The sequence below is a fragment of the Spermophilus citellus genome, assembly GCF_964194105.1.
Source record: "Spermophilus citellus genome assembly, chromosome: 7".
Taxonomy (NCBI): domain Eukaryota; kingdom Metazoa; phylum Chordata; class Mammalia; order Rodentia; family Sciuridae; genus Spermophilus; species Spermophilus citellus.
Window position 1 is genome coordinate 87,247,799 of NC_138188.1, and position 25,635 is coordinate 87,273,433.

Here is a 25,635-nt window from a genome sequence, read left to right on the forward strand (position 1 = left end):
AATTATTTCTTAGTGAATTTCCTATCATTTGCCCAAAATATGTTTTATTTGTTTGGATTTCAACCAAGGTAAATTCTCCAAATAGTCAGTTCTTCTTTGTTTTCACATTTTGAAAAGCTGAAGCTTGCGTCAGTGTCTTTATTTAAAGGGAAAAGCAGAGTTAGAAGGTGGTGAGGTTACTGTACTGGGTTTCCTAGCATGCAGTAACAGAATACAACAAAGTTGACTTAAAACAATAGAAATTTATTGTTTCATGGGGTGGTTTACAACATTGGAAATTTATTGTCTCATAGTTCTGAAGGCCAGAAGCTCAATATCAAGGCAGGTCCGTGCTCCCTCTGGGAGTCTGGGAAGCATCCTTTCTTCTCTTCTCAGCTTCTGGTGGTGTGCCAGGACCGTCCTGGGTGTGCCTTGCTTCTGGATGTATGGCTCCAACCCTGTCTTTACCTGGTGCTCTCTCTCTGCCTGGTCTCCTCATAGTAGTTCCTTTTATAATGACATCAGAGTTATTCAATTGGAGGCCCTCTCCACTCCAGTATGACCTTCTCTTCACTTCACTAATTAAACAACAACTCCATTTCCAAAAACAATCCGAACAAGGAGGGGTTAGAATTTCACTATAGTTTTGGGGGTGAGGATACAATTCAATTCGTAGACGTCACCAAACTGATAAAAGTGAAATCTTCTGCAGGTGAAGAATCCCAAACTCTCTATCATATGTGGAAAAATAATTAATGAAGTTATGGAAATGTGTGTGTGTGTGTGTGTGTGTGTGCGCGCGCGCCACGTTCACTCACGCTTGTGCTCTATTCTACAGACCTGGGATAACTCTTATTCTTGGAGTCACAGAGAACAATGCAAACTATGCTTTACATTTCCTGCCTACTTCATTCCTTTTTTTTTTTTTTGGCATGCAAAATCATTAGAATTTTCTTAGAGCATGGTATGCATTTCTGTTCATAATATCAGCACCCTATTTCTCATCCCCTTTGTCTAATGTGATTTAATACAGGACAAATAAAAAGGAATTCCTCTAATTCCTCTAGATGGCTTTTGTTTTTACATTCTGGATAAGATGAGTTGTCAAATACCAAAGTGCCTAAAAACTTGGTTTAGGGTGGATTTTAACTGCTTCTTTTTTCACTTGGGAAAATGCATCATTTGTACTGAATTTCATTTTAGACAGGTGATCTGAATAATTCAGTTACTCTAGTTCTGAATTTCCTCAGTAACCTGCTTTTTTTTTTCCCACTCAATTCTTTCAATAGTACTGGACAGACATTTAATGCACATCCACTGAACAGCAAGCACAAGGAAACAGAGGTGAACTATAATCCCTACACTCAAAAGGGCTCTCCTGAAATAGCCAAATCAAAGACTATTTTTCCTGATCACTCTTCTAATAACTTGCACACTGGGTTATGATATGTTCAACTTTAGAAATGAGTTAGACTAAGATGATGATAAATGTATCTTGGTTTGTAAAATTTATTCATGTACTCTACTGTGTTTTTTATGTTTTTGTTTCAGCTGAAAGAGACATCAATGTCTACTGTGGAGTGCAGACTATCACGATGAAGATTAATTTTTGCACAGTACTTTTCTCGGGGTATTCTGAAACAGATCTGGCACTGAATGGAAGGCATGGGGATTCCCACTGCCGGGGGTTCGTCAACAACAACACCTTTCCAGCAGTGGTCATTTTCATCATCAATCTCAGCACCTTGGAGGGCTGTGGAAACAACTTAGTGGTAAGATTAGTGTGACACTGTGTGCTAGGTCTAGGGTCATAAATTAAAAAAAAAAAAAATCTCACCATTTCATGAAATAATCAAAAGCCTAGTCTATCTTCCAAGAAAAAATTGTGATAAAACTGGACACATCACTTTCTTTTAACTTCAAAGCTTGCATTTCCAAGTATACAATTCTCCCTTTTAATATAGTTATGTTTATAGGGCTTTGAGGGTCTGAGGTCAGCTGTGCCTCTCTGAACATCATTATTTGGAGTGAATGAAAACCATGGGCATTTCTCTAAAGTTTTTCATTAGCTCTGTGCTTCATGGAAGTATGTGGTCATGCAGTGTTGCAGTGAGTTTGGCCTGTTGCTGGAGTGACCTTGTTCTGAATGATTAAAGATAAAATGAGGAATTTGAACTCTTCTTTTACTCTTCACTTTCATGTTCACCAGTGCTTTATGCAAGAGAGCTGCCAGTGTTGCTAGTGTGAAGTTCTTTCTTGTGTGGGACTGTCCTTAGCATTTCAAAATGTTTAGCATAGGCAAGCGCATTCTTACATGGAATGTTACTAGCACTCTTCTCAATCATTTTACAATTCAAAAGAGTGCTTTCAGATTTCCCATACCAAATGAGGACTAGCAGTCTACACCATTCATTTATTTATTCATTTGTTGAACCAAAAATAGAATTGAATAAGGAATTATCTTTCCAGAGAATGAAAATTAGTTGAAGTGAATGTATTGTGATGGGTGTATTAGTCACACTGAAATTAGGTTTGTACTATTTTTTTTTTTTTTTTACTTTTCTTGTTTAGATTATTGGTAAATCCTACCAAAGACAGAAACTGGGATGTAATGTGCATGACCACTTTGCCCACTAAAAAAGGAGGCCGTGGCTTTTACTCTTCACAATTATTGTTTGGGATTAAAAGGGAAGCCTTGGTTATTCTGAGGGTATGGTTTCTAAGATTTGGTGGGAGCTGGAAGACAGGGAATTTATTTGAATCTCCTTCTTTATCTTTTCCCAAAGGGCAGTTAGAATATTGTGCCCAGGACGGCTTCCAAGCCTGCAGGTTGGGTGTTGTTGACTTTTTTATTAAAAACGTTTATTCATCTCTCTGAGTTGTGTGCAGAGAGGTTATGAAGTGGGCCTAAGGGAGAGAGAAGCAGGTTGATTATTGCATGTCTTGTCTCCTTGTGGAGGGAGGGAGCCCACGTGGAGATGTGGAGACAGCAGCACTCCCCTCCTCCAACCACCCTCCAAAGCCTTTCCTTTAAGGATTCAAGTCACCTTGTCCAGCTGCCTAGAAAATAATCCAGGAGAAAAGCCAGGAAAACTGTTTCTTTCTGGGTGAGCTTTCACATTGTTTATAAGAGCTGAAGAATTCTGATATAAAAATTACTCTGTGTGTATGTGTTTGCAGACAGAATTGGTATACTTAGTGATCTAGGCCAACAGTGGGAAGAGGGGAACTTTTGCTTATTTTTCATTTTTCATCTTAGATGTCACCAGCTTTGGAGTCTGTTCCAAAGGCACTCTTCCATGAGAAACATTAAGTAGACTAGTAAATCACTGGATTAGAACAAAAAATCTTTTCATTCACAAGCATTTTTGCCCCATGGATGAATTAGCTAGATGATTGCCTCAGATTTCCCACGTGCTGTAAGGTTCACGTGTGAAGTTTATCTAACCTATTGCTGGAAATTAAGTATTGCAGGTATCAGTTAGAACTGGTGAAAATACTTCTTAAGTGTCCTATTGTATTTGTCATGGTGGGAGAAGAAACTATATCTGAAGTTCTCTGGTCTGAGGAAGATCAGAAATATTGATTATTCCTAAATTGCTGGTTCTTTGATTTTAGTAGGATTCTATAATCAAAAGGAGGTTGAGCAGTCCCAAGAAAATACACATAGAGAAAATTTCTTCCTCTAACTACTGGAGTTCATTAACTCTTTCCCCAGAAGGGAATCAGAATCTCCATGAACCACAGAGAAAGAATGCTGGGAAGAGTAATCTTCATAAAATTTGGGACTTTTATTATGGGTTCAGAAATTATTTGTGAGGCCCACAGTACTGGTGCTGGTTTGAAAATGTGAAAGTGAACAGGACCCAGATAGTCCTGCTCACAGAGAGCTCTGGGGATGTGGAAGGGTTCTGCCCAGTGATCAGGATGCTCAGGTGCTGTACCTGCTGCTGTGATAGAAATAAACCCTATATGTGGGGGAGTCAGGGGCAGAGGATGTTAACCTGGGAAGATGAGATCCTGTGGAGTAAGGTATAGCGTGGCCAAGTGGGGAGGGGAGAGGCAGCAGAAAGCCTGTCCACAAAGGCCAGAGCAACAAGAGCTTGGGACAGGAGCAATATTGCTAAGAGTGGGAGCCTGCAGACAGGACACTAATGTGGAAACAGGGTACAGTTAATAGGGAGGACCATTCACACTATGCCAGAATGTCTTTTATTTACTCATTTTAGCTTTCTGGATATATAATCTTTTTTCCTCTCTCATTAATAAAATATGAGTCAAGTGTCTGGCAAATATGAAGGTTTCATTTAGTTAAAAGATGTTTAATCACTTATAAATAGCATTATATTGTATAATTTAAAAACCACAGCATGTTACAGTTGAACCAGAAGCTAGAAATGATTTCATCTAATGTTTCATCTGCATATCAAATGCCTACATTTGTATATAACCATTGAATCACTGAACTTGGTCTTCCATTCTCACAGGTGTCCACAATTCCTGGTGTCAGTGCTTATGGAAATGCAACTTCAGTACAAATAGGAAATATTTCAGGATATATTGATACTCCAGACCCACCAACAATCATCAGCTACCTACCTGGACTTCTTTACAAATTTAGCTGTAGCTATCCACTGGAATACCTGGTTAATAATACCCAGCTTGCTTCGTGAGTTCATGTTTTATTCTTGCTTTCTCATATTATCCTTGTGTTTGGGTCATTTCTTATTTTTGAAAGACTTATAAAGTTAGCAGGATTTGTTGAGAATAGCCAAACTCAAACGATGTAATGAAAGCCATATTAAGTCTGATATCCATCCACTGATCTGTCTGCCTGTCTTATATTTTCCTTGTTCCAGTTGCCTAAGAGCCAGGGTTACTTGAATAGTTCTGACGGCTCTGTGGTGCCTCCAATATGTAGGGCATTTGGTTACCACATTATTGGTCCTGCCTGTCCTTCTGCTATACGCTCTCACTCTTGGGTTCTGCTGCTCCAGAGGACAGAGTCTCCATGACTTTTACAGAGGTGCACAGGCACCTGCAGTTTTCCAGGAATGTGGCATGACCTACAGACAAAGAAAAAATAATTAAGAAAAAAAATTACTGATGTAGAAGGAAGCATCTCACACTCAGTCCTCCAACCCTCACACAGAACACATTCCTCAGCTTTACTATCCACAGAAATCCATTCATTTATTCAATCAATATTTATTATACATCTAGCTATTTGCTGATGCAGTGTTCTAGCCGTGAACAAGGTCAAGCAAAATTCCTGATCTCAGAAACTTCTAATGAAATTGATAAAAGTGTATTTGTATCAGATTCAAGTTCTATGAAATAGTTGTTTTTTCTTTTTCTTTTTTATTTTTGCAAAAAGTCTCATATACATAATGCAAAATATAAAAGATCAGTTTATAAATAGAAAAGATCATAAAGGACAATCTGTCCTTTACTTGGTTCTCTTTGCTTTTTGATTATCTTTTGATGATTTAAATGGTACACCTACTCCAGGCCTACTTAAAAGTATGTCAGACTTACTCTAAGAGTTTCATTGCCTGAAATCTAGCATTCAGGTTTATAACTAAAACTTCTAATTTAAAATCCTACCATTGCTTTCCCTCTTCTAAATCTGTTTTAGGTCCTCAGCTGCTATTTCTGTGAGAGAGAACAATGGAACATTTGTCAGCACTTTGAACCTGCTCCTTTATAACGTAAGTTGATGGGTGAAGGATGTTATTTTGCTTTTCATTGTTTTGAGGAGCCATTTATGTGAATGGCTTTTATATAAAAATCTACTGAAAGTCATATTAGCCCTATTATATTTTGGTAACATTTGCCCACCTTTACCTCTATTTTCATATATCTTAGTCATAAAGGTACAGTACAAATTCCATTACATTTTCTAAACATTGATAAATGATTTAAATTTTATATCATGAATGTGATTCTGTAATAGTTTATCCAAGTGTCTTTCTACATTTCTTTGTATATTTTTATTTATGTATATACCTGTGTGTATAGTCATGGTCAGGGTCAAGATTTGGGGAACAATATTTTTGTGATACAAATGTATGGAAAGTCTGAATGATACTTCTCTTGGAGACATACTTGGTGATGAATGTGTTAATATTTTCAATATGGGTTTTGGTGATGACAATTCTGTCACATTCTAAATAATTTGGATTGACGACACAGCATTGTCTAAACTTTTGTCATGTAAATATCAATAGTGGCAGCAAAACGTGAAAAATACATGGATTTCTATTTATAACTGTAACATTAATCCCCCAAATGATATTTTCATGTTGATTAAAAATTTTTATTCATACATTTTAAATGCCTGATTTAAATATCAATTTTTCAATCTATCAACCAACATTTTTGTAAATTATGAATCTGATTTTTGCATTATTATTCATGTCATCATGGCACTGAGTTATAATTCATGCAATTGATTTAAAAGTCAGTGCTTTATACTTTGAATATAATGAGCTATAAATATTGTAGTAGGACATTTTCCAAAGGCATTTTAAAAAATCGTGTTTATAAGTTTGTATTCTGACACCATAGAGTTCTAAACAACAAATTAAAATGTGTTGGAATGAAGATTGCCTTTCTGTCATTTCTAAACTTTCCTCTGCAAAGAGAAGCTGCCAAGTTACTTGGTTCTATAATACTCAGTAAACATGTGCCCATATTCAATCCTGATATGGCCATATATTTATTACTGTAGTGAGCAATATTTATGTAAATAACCTTAAATTGGAACATTTCTATTGATTTATAAGTGTATTCTCTGAGGTAGAATTGAGGTAACTGGTTTGGATTCAATATTATTCATTATAATTGAGATCAAGATGAGAATTCCCAGTCTTTTAAAAAGTGGAACCTACATCCACATGAAATTTAATGATATCCTTATATTCTGTGAAATTAAACTATCCTTTTACTAGAATAGCAGAATATCCAAATGTAGGAGTGTGGCTTCCAGGATAAGTTTATTAGAAATGGCATTGTAGCCCTATTGCTAACATGACATCAATTCAGAATTCTCGGAATCTTGATGCTAATTAGAAGGCTATCATTCAATAATAACCTTCGTATTTTAAGTTTACGGTAAGAGGTAACCATTTTTTAAAATTTCAGATTATAAATGAAATAGGTGGTGCCAAAATTCTCATTTTAATCAGTTTGCAAAAATTATTATTAATGGTTGAATTAAAAAATAAATCAAACTTTAAGTTTTTACTAATTAGGTATTGAATAAAATTCAATAATTTCCAACAAACTAAATTAATTTTTTTTAATTAATGGATTTTTAAAAAAGTAATTTTAGTCTTATGTAAATTTGTCCTTACACATAATTTTCTCTTTTGCTTATGTCTTGTGTTAGTGTGAAATATGTTACAATTAATGAACCAGTGGTGATGCATTATTGTTACCTAAAACCATAGTTTACATTTAATTTACTCTTCCTGTTATATGTCATATGGATTTTGTCAATCATATAATGACATGTTCATTATTGCTGCTATCCTACAGAAGAGTTCCTCTGCCCCAAACTAGTTTTTTTTTTTTTTTTTTTTTTTTTTTTTTTTTTTTTTTTTTTTTTTTTAACAGAGTACCATCATAGTATTTTGCCATGTTGGAAGGCATTAAAATATTAGCAATTCACAGTAGAGAAAAATTATAATTTTACTAATTTATACCAAACCATATTTATTATTTCTTTGGAAAATAGCATTTAGTTATTTACCCTCAGTAATGATGAAAAGTTATATTACATCCTAAATAGAGCACTCTTATTCTCTGTTTTGTTATTTGGAGAGGAAAAGTTGGACCCAATTTAGATGTAGCACAATTTTTTATTCTTATGTTTACTAGAATATAGTAAATTTACTCAGTATAATTGTATTTACAAATAGTAATAATTTATTGTCAGTGAAATTTCCATATATTAAGGTGGTTTGAGTTGAACTGTGCTCTTACGTTTGTGCAAGGTAAAAATGATTGCTTCTCTTTTGAAATGGAAAGTAAGGATGTCTTGCATTTTGAAGTGCACCTGAATCTTAGTATTTTCTGAGTGGGTGGTGAAACAGCAAATATGAAATAGGGTTGTGATAATTATGGATAGTTTTTAAAAGTTTGAAAAAACTAAAATAGATAGAATTGATTTTGGCAACTGTGTAGTGCAAATAAGAGTAGATAACTAGACCTCTTAGGAGCAATTTCTGGATAAAAAAGAAATCATGATTCATGATTAAACTACAATGGGATCACAAATCATTTTCAAATGGCTTCACAGTATATAACTTGTATAAAAGTAAGCATTCTTTGGGACAATATTGATAAAACATAAAATGAAGCAGCAGTCTAGTTAATGAAGTGCAGTTTACTTAGAGACTTTGAAAGAGGGAACCAGAAAGATATTAAATAAATATACCAACTATCTGACATCTTTAAAGGAATTGTCATCATTTATCACAGAAATATAGGAAATAATTAGAAATACAGAAAATAATATAGAATGTTAACCATTTATAAGTATAATATATAGTTCCTTGTTTATCTGGATTTATTTGGGAATGAAATGTTCTATATGAATACATTTTTTTTCAAAAGCAAAGCATACAAAGTATTGTTAACTTAATTTAAAAAATTCAAACTATATTGCTCTTATCCCAGCCTTCTAAAGACAGTAAGCTTATATTTTTTCTTTCTTTGGTAACTTTGAATTTCATAGTGAACATTAAAAGAGTTCTTTTGCTGCAAAACAGCAATAGATTTAGAATTACTAAATTTGGGGAAAACAATTATTCTGTAACAGGAATGATTTGGCTGTTAAAATTTTGAGATTTTCATTTTTGCATTTTACAATTTTCTGTTTTTTGATTTTCAAATTATAGATGCCACTTCTTAATGTCTAATTTACTGCTTTAATCTATTAAAGATTGGGAAGTGATATAAATAAACTCCCTAGGGTTGGTCTAAAATAAAGGTAAATAAGTTAAAATAGGCCTTTTGATAAGTAATCACTAAGAACTTTGGTGCAGAAACTCTATGGCATGTATTTTGAACAACTCGGAGAGTATGTTGGTCTGTTTTCTGGTTTTCAATTAAATTTCAAATTGCCAGGTAAGTGAGTTGAGGAAAATGCAAGATTACCATAGGTTTAAGATCTACCAACCCAAAAGAAAGGGCTTAAATCAAAGCAGGTATAATTTAAATAAACTAAGCATTAGCCTCTTTATAATCTAAAATAATGGAACACTAATTTGGATAAACTGAACATTGGCCATTGAATATTAAACAAACTGAATTAAGCCACTGACAATTGGATGTAATTTAAACACAATGGACATTAGCTATTAAACTATGGAAACAAAAAAAAATAAAAGATTTATGTATGGAAATCAACTTGCTACCTGAATATGGTTTAAGAGAACTTCTGCTAAGAATCAGAATTAAATGAATCCTTTTTGGAGGTGGTTGTATTGATTTACCTGTTCTTTTTTTCTGTAACACTGTTTTAAGTGGTAAATGTGCTATTGTTGGGAAGCTAATGATACATTATTTATTACTTCATTATTAGGATTCAACCTACAGTCAGCAATTAATTATCCCAAGTATAGGATTACCTTTGAAAACCAAAGTATTTGCAGCTGTTCAAGCCACTAATCTGGATGGAAGGTATTTTCAAACTTGTCTTTTGTTGGCTAGAACATGTAAGTCTCCTGAGTCATAAAGTTAGCTTATTCATTTTTAAATTCAATTTAAACACTACTGTCATTGCCACACCATTTAGGCATGCTTATAAAAAGAAAGAGCAAATTACAAAGTCTAAGGGGTGACACTCATTTTATGTCATTAATTGGAAAATAACAAGGCTTCCCATAAAGAAAGGAGAATATGACTGGAAGAGGGTGTGGGGAAATCTTAGGGGATGCCAGAATGTTCTATATTTTCATCAGAAAGATGATTAACCAGACAAACTATGACTATTTTGTGAACACATTTGATTTGTATGCTTTTCCATATATATCTTACTATTTATCAACAAACAAAAGAACTATCCTCACAAGGATCTGGGCTGAAATTATATTAAACATCTGGTCAAAAAACGAAATTAGTTAGGTTTACTGTAATTCTTATAAAATTCAAAGTAATCAAAACTGAAAGGGAACTCAAAAGTTGAAGCTCTAATCTTGTCCTATAAAAATATAATCTGAAATGGTTTATTTGGGGCTTCTTGTGAGCTATTATTTAAACTGCATTCTGAAGAGATTGGTAAAATCTAGAAATTTGGTTCTTCTCTACCTTCTTTCTTTGTTTTTAATCATGAATATGTGTGATTTTTAAAAAAATTGTCTCGCTGCATGCAGGATGTTTTCCCCATATTAATGGTATTTGCTTCCTATTCCAGAGATGTTATGAAATAATGTACACACTTAGTCCCACTCTGGCCTTGGGCAGGAGTATTTGCCTCATGGCTTTCTCGTACCAAGTGCCTATGGTAAATTCCCACTTCTACCCTACTGATTCTGACACATCATTTATGCAACAAACTCATTTGTTCTACTTGTTGATATAATATTCTCTGTCTTATGTTAGAGACAGTAACTTCTGGAAACAAAGTAACCTTGTTCATAGTGAAAAATGACATCTGTGTGCCTGTGTAGTTCACTTTGGGGTTTCCTTCTTTCAGACTTTAACCATTTACTTGCCATGTTCTCTCTCTCTCTCTCTCTCTCTCTCTCTCTCTCTCTCTGTGTATGTGTGTATGTGTGTGTGGCATTAGCCTCAACCTATTTGATGTGGGGATAACACTTAGTTTCATATTTTTAAACAGCTCAGTTTAGAAGAAAATTTTAATCAACAAGAAGCTTCTGCAATAAGAGACAACAAGTAATAACAAGTAATAAAAAATTATTCCATGGTTATGATAAGAAATTTGTTCATATTTATTTCCCTTAGATTAATATCCAACACTCAAAAGAGGATTTTGACTCTAGATTATGTTTGCCTCTCTCTGCAGATGGAATGTCTTAATGGATTATTGCTATACAACCCCATCAGGGAATCCAAACGATGACATTCGGTATGACCTCTTCCTTAGGTAGGTGTCTTAAATTGTATATAGATACCAAAGATCTAGTTATGGATGATTGAAATGGAAAACCTAGGTCAGACAAACAAATTTCAGGATATTGTTTTAAGCTTCTGAATTTAAAGTTTTAGATTTTGGACTCTCAGTCCTTTAAAACTATAAGTATGAAAGTTGAGAATAGTTTTCAACACAAAATGCTGATAAAGCTATTGTTGGATGAGAATTTTAATTAAGTTAGGTCCACCCAAAATGTTTTATTCATGTTTAGGAGATATGGGAATATTTCACTATCTTAGGAAAAGCATGGTTGGATATTATTTGCAATAAGAGAAAGACAACGGGAGGGTGTTATTTATCTGCAGCTAGACCATCTCATCATATGTCAAAAGGAGAGCAAAATTAAAGTAGTGGTCTGGATAATTTAGATCCCCAAATGCTTAATCTCATTTATCAGTATTTAATATGAAAGTATATAATATAGCCTACCACTCCTTTTTTTTTTTATCAGAGCCAATAACTTCATTTCCCAACAGACAGTGATAGAGTGAACGTAATCTACATCTGGGGAAAGAGGACATTGATCATAAAGCCATTCAGTCATTCCAGTTCCCTTTCAGCATTTTTTATCTGACAGAAGAACAGGCTTGAGAGTTAAGCAATGTCTTCTAAGCATGCTTATAAAATGCAGTTGGCTCAGATCATTGCAGCTTATTGACACATGATGGGAGTAATATAATGAGAAACCAAAAGAATATGTTTTATTGCCTAATCAAGGTTAAGATGATGTTCAGAGGGTATGGTCAAACTGACACTCTTACATATCCTATTACTGGAAGAGTTGATCTGGGCAAGAATTTTTGGGAAAAAAATGTTAGTATGCATCAAAAGCATTAAAGGATTTCATATTGTTTGGATCTATTTTACAAATTGAGAATTATATTTTATAATATTTATGATGTTCTCATCTATCAGTGTTATTTAAGATAGTAAAACATGGGAATGAACTGTATATTCAGCAATAAGAAAAGAGCTAAGAGAATTATGGAGAACTAGCAAATTGAAAGTTCACACAGGTACTACAATCATATAGTTATTTATTAAATGGAAAAAGATAGTTGGTCCTACTTTATTTACCCTTTCTCTTTTCATCTTCTTGATACTTCTATCCTTGGTAATATATAATTCCTTAAAATTTAAATGTATTAAAATAGGAAGGGGAAGAATCGGCACATGCAATTACATATATAGTAGGCTTTATTTAGATGATAGAAAAGACTGTAAGGAAAAACACTGAACAGTTCATAGTGGTTATTTATACATGGTAGAATTATGCATCATTTGGTTTCCAAAGTTTCTACAATAATTAAATATTGATAATCTGGAATATGGTATGAAAAGTATGAATTTAGCATGAATATTATGAATATGGTGGTAGCTTATCCCTGAATCTTCTAAAAACACACAAACAAAACTTCCCAAGTGTCATTTTTAGTGAATCTAAGAAAGAAACCTACAAAATTTGCATTAATATTGATTAAAAAGCAGTAAATATGAGGAGAAAATGGTGCCTAGAACCTCAGTATTCATAAAGTGGCAGATTTCACAAAGTGGCAGCAAATGTGCCCTTGTAAAGGTAAGGGGACCACCTGAGACGTCAGGGTCCTACCTATGGGGGCAAGGATGATTACTGAACCTGGGGAACACAGGGCTGATGGCAGAGCCTCTGAAATGAAAAACTCAGCTCTGCAGTTTCTACAGTGTGGACAGTTTATCTATTCATAGTGAAATAATTCTTTAATTTGGGGAACCCTGAGGAAGGCCACTCCCATTCCATGTTTTCTTAGGAGTCCTTTGAAAATAGCAGGTCCAGAGACATCCAAATCTTTCAAATACAACTGTTAAACAAATACAGCCATTTCCTACAGTATTTCAATGTAATACAAGAAAAATGTTGAAAATGGCAGAAAAGAATTAAATTCACCAGAAACAAACAAAAACACAGTCAGCAAATACATAAGATTTGGAATTTAACATTCCTACATCATTTTTTTAAATAATCAAAAATTAATTATCTCACAGATTGTTTCTTTTGCTGAGAAGAAACTTTTTAGTTTGAATCCATCCCATTTATTGATTCTTGATTTTAATTTTTGTGCCAAAGGAGTCTTATTAAGGAAGTTGGGGCCTAATCCCGCATGATGGAGATTAGGGACTACTTTTTTTTTTTTTTTCTATTAGATGCAGAGTCTCTGGTTTTATTCCTAGGTCCTTGGTCCATTTTGATTTGAGTTTTGTGCATGATGAAAGGTAGGGATTTAATTTCATTTTGTTGCATATGGATTTACAGTTGTGAGATAAATAGCCTACATCTTGGGAGCAAATCTTTAACCCTCACACATCAGATGAAGCATTAATATCTAGGGTACATAAAGAACTCAAAAAGCTAAACACTGAAAACCATAAATAACCCAATCAATAAATGGGCCAAGGACCTAAACAGACATTTCTCAGAAGATGATATAAAATCAACAAATGTTTGAAAAAGTGTTCATCATCGCTAGCAATTAGAGAAATGCAAATCAAAACTACTCTAAAATTTCATCTCACTCCAGTCAGAATGGCAGCTATTATGAATACAAACAATAATAAGTGTTGATGAGGATGTGGGGAAAAAGGTACACTCATACACTGGTGGTGGGACTGCAAATTGGTGCAGCCAATAGGGAAAGCATTATACAGATTTCTTGGAAAATTGGGAATGGAACCACCATTTGACCCAATTATCACTCTCCTCAGTCTATACCCAAAGGACTTACAAACAGCATACTACAGGGACACAGCCACATCAATGTTTATAGCAGCACAATTCACAATAGCTAAACTGTCGAACCAACTTAGATGCCCTTCAATAGATGAATGGATAAAAAAAATGTGGCATATATATACAATGGAATATTACTCAGCAATAAAAGTGAATAAAATCATGGCATTTGCAGATAAATGGATGGAATTAGAGAAGATAGTGCAAAATGAAGTTAGCCAATCCCAAAAAACCCAAATGCTAAATGTTTTCTTTGATATAACGAGGCTTATTCATAGTGGGATAGGGATAGGGAGCAGGAGAGGTTTAGACAATCTCTATATAGGGCAGAGAGGTTATAGGGGAAGGGAATGGGCATGGAGTTAGAAATTATGGTGGAATGTGATAGACATCATTATCCAAAGTGCATGTATGAAGACATGGATTGGTGTGAATATACTTTGTATACAACCAAATATATGAAAAATGGTGCTCTATATGTGTAATATGAATTGTAATGCATTCCGCTGTCATATATAAATAAAAAAATAAAAATAAATAAATAAATAAGTAATCATACTTATTAAGATAGAATTATAAGAACTCAGGTAAGTAAAAGGACAGAAAATGGTAAAATCATAAACATCTAAAAAGGAAATTTGGATAACCTAAGATGGAAATAGAAAAAATAAGTACATTATAGAAAAGAAGACACAATTAGAAAATATTCAAGGGAGCACAGATAAGTAGAATGCACAGCATAAAGCACAGAAGGTGAAAGTAAGAAATACAAATAAAAGGGAACAAATATCAAGGATAATATAAAATGAATTAAATTACAAAACATACAAATAATAGGTAGGTCAAGAAAATTCCATATATGTGTAGTGTGCATAATTAGAATTCCCCCTAAAAAAAGCCAAAATAATAGAATAAATTATATGTAATAAATTTGTCATATGTAATTCAGGAATAGTTATTATTAGTTATAATTCAGGAATTGTTTCCTAAATTAAAAGAAAACTTACATTGATATAGTGAAAATATGCTCTGGGTGAAATCAAAACTTTCATAAAGTGTAAGCTAGGGGAAATTGAGAAAGACATAGTCAGAAACACAATAAAATTTAATCTACCTCTCAAGAAACTTATTATGATGGCCTCAAATTAAGTGTGGAGAGAGAAGATCTTAATGACATTACCAATAACTTCTATGTTGAGAGGTAGTAAATTAAAAAAAAAATACTAGAAAATAGATGTCCTTACCACTTGGAAGTCTGAAAACTCATAACTAAGACATAATAAAAAATGGAAATAAATTAAGAAAATGTAGATTCTTTGAAAAAGCAAATTAAGTAGAATCCTAAGCTAATGTGATCAAGGAAGCAAAGAATAAGTGGCAGGTATATAATAGAAAAATACCAGTGGAGGATCAACATGAAAATGAGGAGGGTGTGGTCTTTTCAGATGTCCTGATTAGAAACACCTTTAGAATTATTAATGGAATGTGATATTAGATAAGAATGGACATGCAGACAAATACTACAAAACAGTGAAAGAACAGATATCAAAACATGTGAGGGATTTAGTCTCTGATAGAGGGTACCACAGATTAGTGGGATAGACAAGGAATTTTGAAAGGGCTTTCAACAATTGATAACCATGAGAGAAACAATAGTATCGGATCTATATTTTGCTCAATATAACATGGTGAACTCTAAATAGATTGTTAATTCAAATGTCAAAATACAGTTTTTAAAATAATAGAATAAAGCAAGCATGCAAAATACCTCTAAAACTTTGAAGTAAAGCCAAACAAAAAAGTAAACCAACTTTCAATTTATTAATAAGTCAGCAGTCACTCTTCCTATTGCATAAAGAATGTATAAGAATCAGAAATACAGTGGCCAACACCAGAATGTGGGAAAAGGATAAAAACAGTTTTCACGTAAAGGGACAAAATGGCTCTAATATTTATGAAAAGACACAAAAACTCATTCACATCTAGAAAAATGCAAGTCAAAATTATATGTGATAGTTTTGTTTCACTATCAAATAGAAATCCAAAATGGTAGCCATACGCTTTGCTGATGAAGCACTGAAGAAATTAAGATTGTTTTCATAAATTGCTGCTGAAGTCCAAAATGACACAACATTTATAGAGGACACTGTGGCAATATCTCTTAAATGGTCTTAGAAATGTATTTAATAGATAACATTTTACACATGTTCAAAATAATGTATTTCAAGGCTTTTCATTATTTGTTTTTAAAGAGAAAATTATTTTAAAAATGCAATAACCTAAATAAGGAACTAATTAAATAGTTCCTAGCATACGTGCATGCTGGAATAGTATACAACTGTGTAATAGGAATGAGTTGGCTCTCTAAATATTAATATGGAAAGAGCCCTAAGGTACAGGACTAAATTAAAAAGGAAAAACTATCATTTGTTTAAGGAGGTGGAATCAATAAGAATATATTCTTGTGTTTCTGTTTCATATAGCCTGAAAATCTGCAAAAATAAACAGTTAACGTCTGTAAGGCTTTTTTAAAAATATGGTATGATGGGATGTTTGAGCAGTGCAAAAATGGGGGGGATGACTTCACTATTTACATTTTATATTAGTTGGTTATTTTAATGTTATGGAAGTATAATCTTCCTAAAATTTGGTATATTTAAATTTATGATCCAGGTTACTCTTGTCACAAGTATTGAATTAGCTTATGCTTTTATTAAATATCTATAAAATGGCATGGTTCTGTTAGTGCATAATGTTTTGGGGTACTTTTCATACTACAAAGACTAATTTACAAGTCTCAGTAGATTGGTACCTTGTCCCAGTGATGTCCTCTTTTCACACTCCCTGTATTATAGCTGTGACAAAGATCCTCAGACCACCGTCATTGAAAATGGCAGAAGCCAGCGTGGCCGGTTTTCCTTTGAGGTGTTCCGATTTGTGAAACACAAGAATCAGAAAATGTCCACTGTCTTCCTGCACTGCGTTACCAAGCTCTGCAGAGCCGATGACTGCCCCTTTCTTATGCCAGTAGGTTTTGAAGCAACTTCATTCTGAATTGTTGGATTAATCTAGGCTGAAAGGTTATCATGTGGCAGGATTGAATCTCTGTGTAGCAAGTGGACATGCATTTGGTCTAATGGATTGAAGTAGGATTTATACATCCATCCAGCAAAGATCTATTGAATGTCTACTTTGTGCCAAACATTATACAGGAGATACAGGGATAAAGCATTTATGAAATCTTAATTCACTTAGCTTATCTTTTAGGACCATGAGATAGAAAAAGCAAGAAAGCAGACAAATATGGGTCTCAGTAAGAGGCAGTACTCACCATTGTGACAAGACTGAGAGACAAGATTAGAAGGTCTGGTGGAGGAGATGAGCCCCAGATATGACTCTGAAGATGGATGAACCCCAGAGAGGCAAAGTCAGAGACCCTCCATAGGAAAGGAGGCTCCATACCAAAGCCACACACACTAAAACAGGGCAAGCCACCATTAAAATATAGATCCAGTTGCAAGTGAGTTAAAAAAAAATCTAAAATTCTCTTCTGATAGGCCCCCTAGGGTTAAAGCAATATTGGGGAGAAAAATGCAGGTAATTTTTTTAAATTCAAAGTAACTTTAATATGTTTATATTTATGCTCAGTTCATGCATAAATAGGAAGCTATTTCTTTATGCACATTTATCTCTTTGGTCTCACCTAATTGTATCGGATGGAGGTAAATGGAGAGTCTGCATTACCTTGGGTCTGTGCTGACCAAGATTTTAGGGAAGAATTTATTAAAGGCTTGAGAGAGATAAAAGTTAAAAAGTTTGATAAACACAGCTCTTTTCTTCAGGAGAGCCATTGAGCTATGTAAATTAATGAGGCAGCGTACAATTGCTGGGGAAGGAAATCAGAAATGTGGCCCAAGCCAGGATAAGAAACACTGTAGCAGTTATATACAAAGTAATTAAATAAATGCACAGAAGGAAATGAATAAAATTAAACATGTGGTATCTCTTCCAAAAGAATCTGCTTTCCAAATGGCCATTAAGAAACAATTTTGTGCTAGTGTGGAAATTCATTTTACTTCCTTTCATTTGTTTTCATTAACACCTCAGATTTGTGGCCACAGAGAAAGGAGAGATGCTGGGAGGAAGACAACCTGGAGCCCCCAGAGCACTTCAGGCAATGCAGTCCTCTCCGCCGGTCCCATCATTACCCGGAGTGGTAGGAGAGCACTTCCTTTCCTATGTAGTAATAGACCCATTCTAAAATGGCTCTGTACTTGGCTTCTAAGGAGAACTCAAAGTGGTTCCTAAACAGCACTAATTAACTGGGAGACAAGATAAACTGCTAAGCAGCTTTAATTTCACAGTAGTTTCCTGTTTACTCAGCTTTCACACAAAGGACAATATTGTCCTCCCTAAGTTTTTCCCTTCATATTCATTCTCTCCCTCTCTCTTTCCCTCTCCCTCTTCCTCCCCTCTCATCCCTCTCCCTCTTCCTCCCCTCTCATCCCTCTCCCTCTGAATCTGTCCTACCCACCCTGTCCTGCGTGATCCATGACCTCACCTACGTGGACTGCACCCACTGGCCCCTTACCATCTGGTTTCTGGTTGGGGTTCTAGAAGAGCTGTCAGCAGGTGGGTGGGCCTAGAAATGTGAAGTCCACACTGATTCTGTTAGGTCACTTCTTCTACAAAATTGCTCCCTCTGGGTTTTGCAAACCCTTCCCTTGACTCACACTCCAGGGAACTTGACTTTCTCTGTGTCTGCTCTGTATCTTTGTAAACAGTCCTATTAAACATTCCTTATATTGCCCAGCTTGAGTTCTGTCTGTTTCCCTGCAGGATCCCATATATGATATACCTCACCCAGTGCACTCATCTATTCTCATGAGTTTCTCTGAGGGAGAGGGCACAACTCTTGTATGCAGCATATATCCTCATGTGTATAGATATTTGCACATATGTGTACTCACACATATCCTTACACTTTCAGCAAAGGCATATAGATTTAAGTCAGTGTGAAACCAGCCACAGCCAGATAGTTTGGATAAAATAGATGTATGCAAACAACACTGAAGTTGAAAAAACTGGTTCTGATTCTAGCTCTGCACCCCCCCCCCGCCCACCCCATGTGTCTTAGAATTTTACTTCCTTTCTCTGGGCAAATAATAAAAAGTAGGCATCAAGATTCATTCTACTTCAGTGGTTCCAAATTTGTCTAAAAATGGACTAATTCTGGTTCAGATTATATACTGTTAATGTGTTCTCCATTTTATATTTGATGTACGACTGATGCTGTTTCAGTGAGATTTTCTTTTCCTTTTCCCTTATGCTGCCCACCTCACAGTAAAAAGAAAGTTTTCCCCCAATCGGCAAATAATTAAGAAAGAAGTGGATTTGGCCTAAAAAAGCTCAGGCAGTTTCTTTAATTATTCACTTCACTGTGTTTGTGTAGACATAACCTTATTTAAAAAGAAACTAATAAGCCTTTAAATAATGCAGAAGTATATTAAATTTGAAATTTTGAACTTAGTCCCTTCTCTCTGAGGGTTTGGTGTATGCTTTGAATGGCTTGAAAATGACTGTTTTGGGGTTTGTTAAAGACCCAATTCTTATCTCTATCTAGCTGTAAGAAATTGTTCATAAAACTACATTGAATGAAAACTCAGTTCTTATTTCCAATAATTAGGAATGCTTTGAGGCAGGCAAAATAAAGAATATTTATATTGATGTGGAGCATAACTAGAGTCAATTTGCTAATGAGAAAAGAACCTTGAAAGCGACATGTTTTCTGTCCAGCTTGAATAGATGGCTTTTCCTCTTGCTAGCTTCTTATCTGGAACAAATTTAAGTGTTACAAAATTTGAATAATTTGTTAGTATAAGATAATTCTTAGAAGACTCCCAAATCCCATAAAGTTTATTGAGTAGAAATCTTTAATTCCAGCATAGCTAACCCACCATCCTGTTTTGTAGAGTTCACTTGTCTTGTGTCCACCTGCCAGAACAGCTATGCTAAAACCTCAAAGACCTAGCACGATTCCTCCAACATCCTGCTTGTATTTCTTGCTTTCCAGCTTCTCACCTGTCTCCACCACAAGATTGTCACCTGTTCACCAACACACTACTGTTACCTCTGAGTCCCCTCAGTTTTTTCCACTGGCAAAGCACCCAAAGGATCATGTTAAAGCCTTCTGGATCCCCTTGTGTCTTCCTTCAGTCTCCTTGGATTTATTTTTTATTATTTTGATAAATAACAGTATATTGGTGTTATGATTTGAATGAGGTGTCCCCCAAGAGCTCATGTGTTAGTGCAGGAATATTTGCAAATGAAATTATTGGATTGTGAGAGCTGTAACCTCACATCATAGTCCATCATAATCTGAATGAATGGACTTGGTGGTAACTGTAGGCAGATGGGGAGTGGCTGGAGGGAGTGGGTCACTGGAGGTGTGCCTTGGAAAGGTTGGTTCATTGTCCTGGTGGTCCCATTACCCCTCTTGCTCTCTGTTTTCCTGGCTCCTGTGAATGAGGCCAGGGCCTTTCCTCCATGCCTGTCCATCATGATGTGCTACCTCATCTTGGGCCCAGAGCAGTGTAGTTGGCCATCTATGGCCTGAGACCTCTGAAACCATGCCTCAAATAAATTTTCCTCCTTTTACTTGTTTTTATTAGTTATTTTGGTCACAGCAACTAAGCTGACTGAAACAGATGCTCTTCACTTTTGATGATCACTGTGGATTCACTGCTCAGAGGTCCATACACAACAGTGTTTATATTGTAAATCTGTGGATATAATTGGATACAATTATGGACTGAATAATATCCATTCAGTTCTTTTTTTCTAATTTGCATAAGAACATAGAATTCAGAATGTCCATCCACAGGCAAATCCTGTGTAAACTTGATGTTCATTTAATGACCACGGTTACCCTCTTTGCTTTCTCTCACTGTATTTTTAGCTTAAATCAGCTAGAATTTATCTCTCCAGGTCCTATGGCCAATTTCACATGGACAAGTCCAATTTCAGGCTTGATTTGCTCTCTTCAAATCTCTCTAATACTTAAAAGTTTTGCTCTATTTACTCATTGAACCACGCCTTTTCCCTAGATACTGACTGAGGTCAAGTTTTCTAAGTTGTTAAGCCTTAGAACTCCTGTTCTGTTTTTTTTAATGCAATCAAATCTACTTTGGTTATTTTTACCCAACAGTGTTAATACTCTTTTTAGTTTATTAAGAAAAATTCACATTTTTAAAAATGCAAAAATTTCTGTAGTGTTCTTATTTAAATTCCAAAATATTAAAACAAACAGATTTAGTATAAAAAATGCCTACTGAGTACAATTCTGATATAAACATTCAGAAACAATAATACCTAATTATTTTTCAACATACATCCCTGTGGAGAAGTCCAAACCAAATTCTTGTAGAACTGGTATCATTGAATTTTATGGGTAATTAATAATTCATATGAAGCCAGGTGTGATGGCCCATGCCTGTAATCCCAGCAATGTGAAAGTTGATGCAAGAAGATCCAAGTTTGAGGCCAGCCTGGGCAATTTAGCAAGACTGTCAAAATTAAAAAAAAAAATAAAAGGTCTGGGAAATGTAACTAAGTGGTAGAGTACCCCCAGGTTTCATCCCCCTTAACACACACACACACACACACACACACATCCATACACACACACACACACACACACACACACACACACTCACATAGATAAATAAATAAATAGATAGATAAACAAATAAATAAAATTTATATGAGCATAAGTTCAGGGATTTTTTACTTAAAATAGATGGTTCATTTTACTACATAGGTAATTAAAAGATTTAAAACAAATAGTTTGCTAGAGATAAGAAGGGAGTGATATTTATTGTATTTTTCATTTATCTTAACTTTTTATATGAGAGCAGAGAATGACACTTTGCCATATCTGGCTTTCCAACAACTATGGCATTGCTGCGATTGCTTTTCTCCTGTGAATCCTCAGATAGTATTCTTTGAAGAGTTTATCAAGCTTAGTATTCCCATCTGTTCTAATTCCAGAAGCCTTCCTGTGCTCCTTTTAGCATATATGCACTTGGCAAGACCAAGTAGGTATGAGAGAAAACTGAAGAGTGTGGTGACAAGAGGCTCCTAGGCAATGTCTACCTACCCTTTCTGGGCTGGACATGTCTCTTATTATGATGATGAAAACATTCGAGAATGTCTGAAACAGCAACCAGATGTAACAATTCCCTGTGTCCGAATACAATTTCAAACTGTATTCTAATACTACATTATTTGATTTTGACCATCTGCCAGTGGTTGGATGCTTTTAGTTTTTCACTTGTGAAACCTGAAGCCAGTGTGCTCATTTGACCTGTCCCAGCACACAGGAAGATTTTGTCCAAAGCATAGTCCTCGTGGGTGACATCTAGGCTATTGTTCCTATAGATGTTGACAGTAATTTGTGGAGTAGAGGAGACAGTCTGACTAGTATTAACCTCAGGATGTAGAAAACATTAGGGGACCCTGTCCAAAATACTTTTTTCTTATTTGAGACTCTTAGTAGAGAGGTGCTTTCTATTCTTTAATAACAACATTTTAAAAATAATTAAGTGAGATTTATTTTAAAAAAAAGAAGAAAACTTTTAAAACAGAAATTTGGGACATTATATAGTCTCTCCTGTTCAAGTGAAGCAGCTTATCTTGTGAAAAGAACATATAAATTTGTTGGATGAATTGATCATAGTTCATTCATTCCATATATTTCCATGAGAAGAAAGGTCTCTATTAAGTAGTGTTGGTTGGAGGTTAAGACCTTCCTGAGGGTGTCTTATAATGAATATATGTGTTATTTTTCTATTTTGTCCTATTGCAAAGCAGTGTAGCATTCTAAAATATCCTATGAATGAGTGCCATATTAATTTTGTACACTGTGCTTCAAGATCAGACAGCAGAACTATCATTTCTGCCAAGATTCATGTATCTGAAAAGAAACTGCATTGTAGTTTTATAAATATCTCACCAGGTTATCCCATTAATTACTTCAAATACTAATCCTGGAGTTTATAGCTTGAGGTGTTGATTTCCATAATCAAAGATATTTTCTACACTTGGCCAATTTACATTATTTTTTAAAAAGGACTAAAATGAAGCTTTAACTTAACATATGTTTGCTTTGCCATAGACACTGTGACAGATGGAAATCTCTTCATCTGTAAAATGGGGATAGCAATACCATCTAAGCCATATGGCTATCATGAGGATTAACTGTGATGACATGTGAAGTAGCATTTTATAAAATGTGTGGCATTACACATGCATTAATTGTGATAATATTTATACTTCAGAAATAAACAATCAGCTGCACACATTTTGTGGTTCAAATAACACACACAGACACATATACACCCACATGTTAACACAAATATGAAATTAACTGGTTATATAAGCTCAAGGGTTAATAACAAAATGATTACAAATTGGACTATAAATATCAAGAAACCAAAAGAAAGTGTTCATTGCATCTATTATTATGTTTGCCAAGGAAAAATGAAAAATCAACAACTTCAATCTTGTACTTATTAGATGCAAATAAAACTACAACTTGAGCTCAGGAGTCATGTTTTCCTTTCATTTAGTTATTAAGTGTGAATATATATTCTTGGAACTTAAAATGATGTTTTTGCAGATAATGTTGGGCAAATTGGCAATACTTAAAACAGAGTGACACTAAATAATGAATATTTCCCTATAACAGAATAACAAATGGCAGGTTATAGGGCCATAAAAAATGTAATAGCTGTTAACAGTTACTGCCCCCACTAACCTGAGTGGAAAGATAATGATGAAACAAAGTTGGCAGGAAAGAATACAACACAATATATTTTGCGATTATATTTGTGTACGAAGGGCAATGGCAGGCTATGGGCTCAGGGAATAGACTGATGATGAAATGTAAAACATTTGGAACAGGAAATGGAACTGCAGAATGGTTTAAGGAGGGCTTTCATTCGTACCTTTCTGGCGCAGCCTGTGAGTGGAGGTCAAGGGAGATGTAGGTAAAAAGTTTTTATGGAGTCAGAATTAACAAAAGTAAATATTCAAAGAGACTTTGTCACTTCTCTTTCCCTTTTTCCCCCCCTCAGATGAGACTCCAACCAACAATTCACAGCTTGGTAAGATAATTACCATGTATTATAAACAAAAGGGCTATGTTTTAATTTTTTTGTGCAAAGTTACAAAACTGTAAGCTACTAAATGTAATGAGCTTTAGTTTTACATGACAGTTGACTGAGGAGTTTTGAACTCATATGGGATCTGCTGGTCAATTTTAATAGCATTTTACAGTTTTGGGGGGTGTTCTTGATTGTGATACCAGCCTCTAACCCATGCAATTCTTTGGGAATTGGGTTGAATTATAGCCAAATAGATTAGAGCATAATCTAGTGTCCTGCTATTATTGTACAAGATGTTGGTGGCAGATGTTTTGCAGGTATGGATTGAGGGAACGTGAGATAGATGATATGGGGCCTCTGCAACTGTTTGTTGTTACTTGCAGGCTCCCGGGATGTGCCTCCCTTCCAGCTGAACACCGTCACCAGTGCGCTGATATCAGGAATCGTCATTCTGGGAGTCATGAGTTTTTCCCTTCTCCTGTGCTCACTGACCCTTCTACACAGAAAGGGACCCACCAGTTTGGTGTTGAATGGCATAAGAAACCCAGTCTTTGAGTAAACATGACAGGTGCAACTCTGGGAAAGCTTCACTGACTATGGTGTGTGTCTGCAGTCAGTGTTCTTCTGAGTTGAATGACAGCCAGCACTTGATATTTGTAGATGTGATAGATTACATAGTGTAGCTTACCAGCATGATGATAGTGAAATAATTTTTATTATATTTCTATTGTCACTTATAAACATGGTCAACCCTATTTTTATGGCACCAATGGAAATAATGACAATAATTTTTAAATATTCAAAACTTAAATCTCACAGTATCAGTCATATTTCATTTCATTTCAATTTTCTTTTGGTTGTTGCTTTAAGAATGAAATGTAGGTATAGAAAAAAATAAAATATATTCCATTTTTCCCTCTGCACATTAAAGCCCAATGCAATGATATTAGATTTGCATATTTGATCCTAAAAATGACAGGTTTTTTGGTTTTATTTCACATAATTCCAGCTTGGGGGTATATATTAATTGGACTGTCCAATTTGGATGCCTGAGATTTAACTATTCACTTTATGACCTCCTGTGTTTGGGGCTGATTTTCATGTCTGTCAACATTCACTAAAAAATAATACAAATGAAAAAAACAAACTCTTGGGAAATGTATTTTAACCTGGGACATTTGTGTAGAAAATAATGAAAATAACTTCCAAAGGATACTAAGTGATCATATTAACTTGGAAAGGAATAGGCTATCATGAGTTTTCTCTCTTGATTCATATGAGACCATCAGCACTGTTAACTCTCTTCACAGGTAAACAATTCAGCTGTTGCAGCTGTGTTTAGAGCAGTCAGCAACCTTGCAAAGGTTATTCTTTTTGCATTTTGTTTTGTTTTCTTGTTTGCAATTCTGTGGACTGTGTGCAGGGCCTTGCACATACTTGGCAACTGCTCTACCACTGAGCTGCACCCTCAGCCCTGAAAATGTCATTCTTAATTTAAAAATCATTACATAAGTAAATAAATCATGTTTGTGGGAAAAGGACATTGTCACCACCACATATGC

At 34.8% G+C, this 25,635-nt stretch overlaps 1 protein-coding gene across 1 annotated transcript in view; it reads left to right on the forward strand.

Annotated features, from left to right (window-relative positions):
• The window catches only part of ZPLD1 (zona pellucida like domain containing 1), a gene marked incomplete at its 3' end in the record, with an annotated part of 57,838 nt that extends 33,206 nt beyond the window's left edge, over positions 1 to 24,632 (forward strand). The window contains exons 3-11 of the mRNA XM_081302042.1: positions 1,531 to 1,751; positions 4,467 to 4,648; positions 5,618 to 5,690; positions 9,572 to 9,669; positions 11,015 to 11,095; positions 16,763 to 16,934; positions 18,015 to 18,123; positions 24,044 to 24,073; positions 24,457 to 24,632. Coding sequence (XP_081158168.1) covers positions 1,531 to 1,751; positions 4,467 to 4,648; positions 5,618 to 5,690; positions 9,572 to 9,669; positions 11,015 to 11,095; positions 16,763 to 16,934; positions 18,015 to 18,123; positions 24,044 to 24,073; positions 24,457 to 24,632 — 1,142 coding nt within the window. The remainder of the gene's footprint in view (positions 1 to 1,530; positions 1,752 to 4,466; positions 4,649 to 5,617; positions 5,691 to 9,571; positions 9,670 to 11,014; positions 11,096 to 16,762; positions 16,935 to 18,014; positions 18,124 to 24,043; positions 24,074 to 24,456) is intronic.
• Positions 24,633 to 25,635: the final 1,003 nt, after the last annotated feature.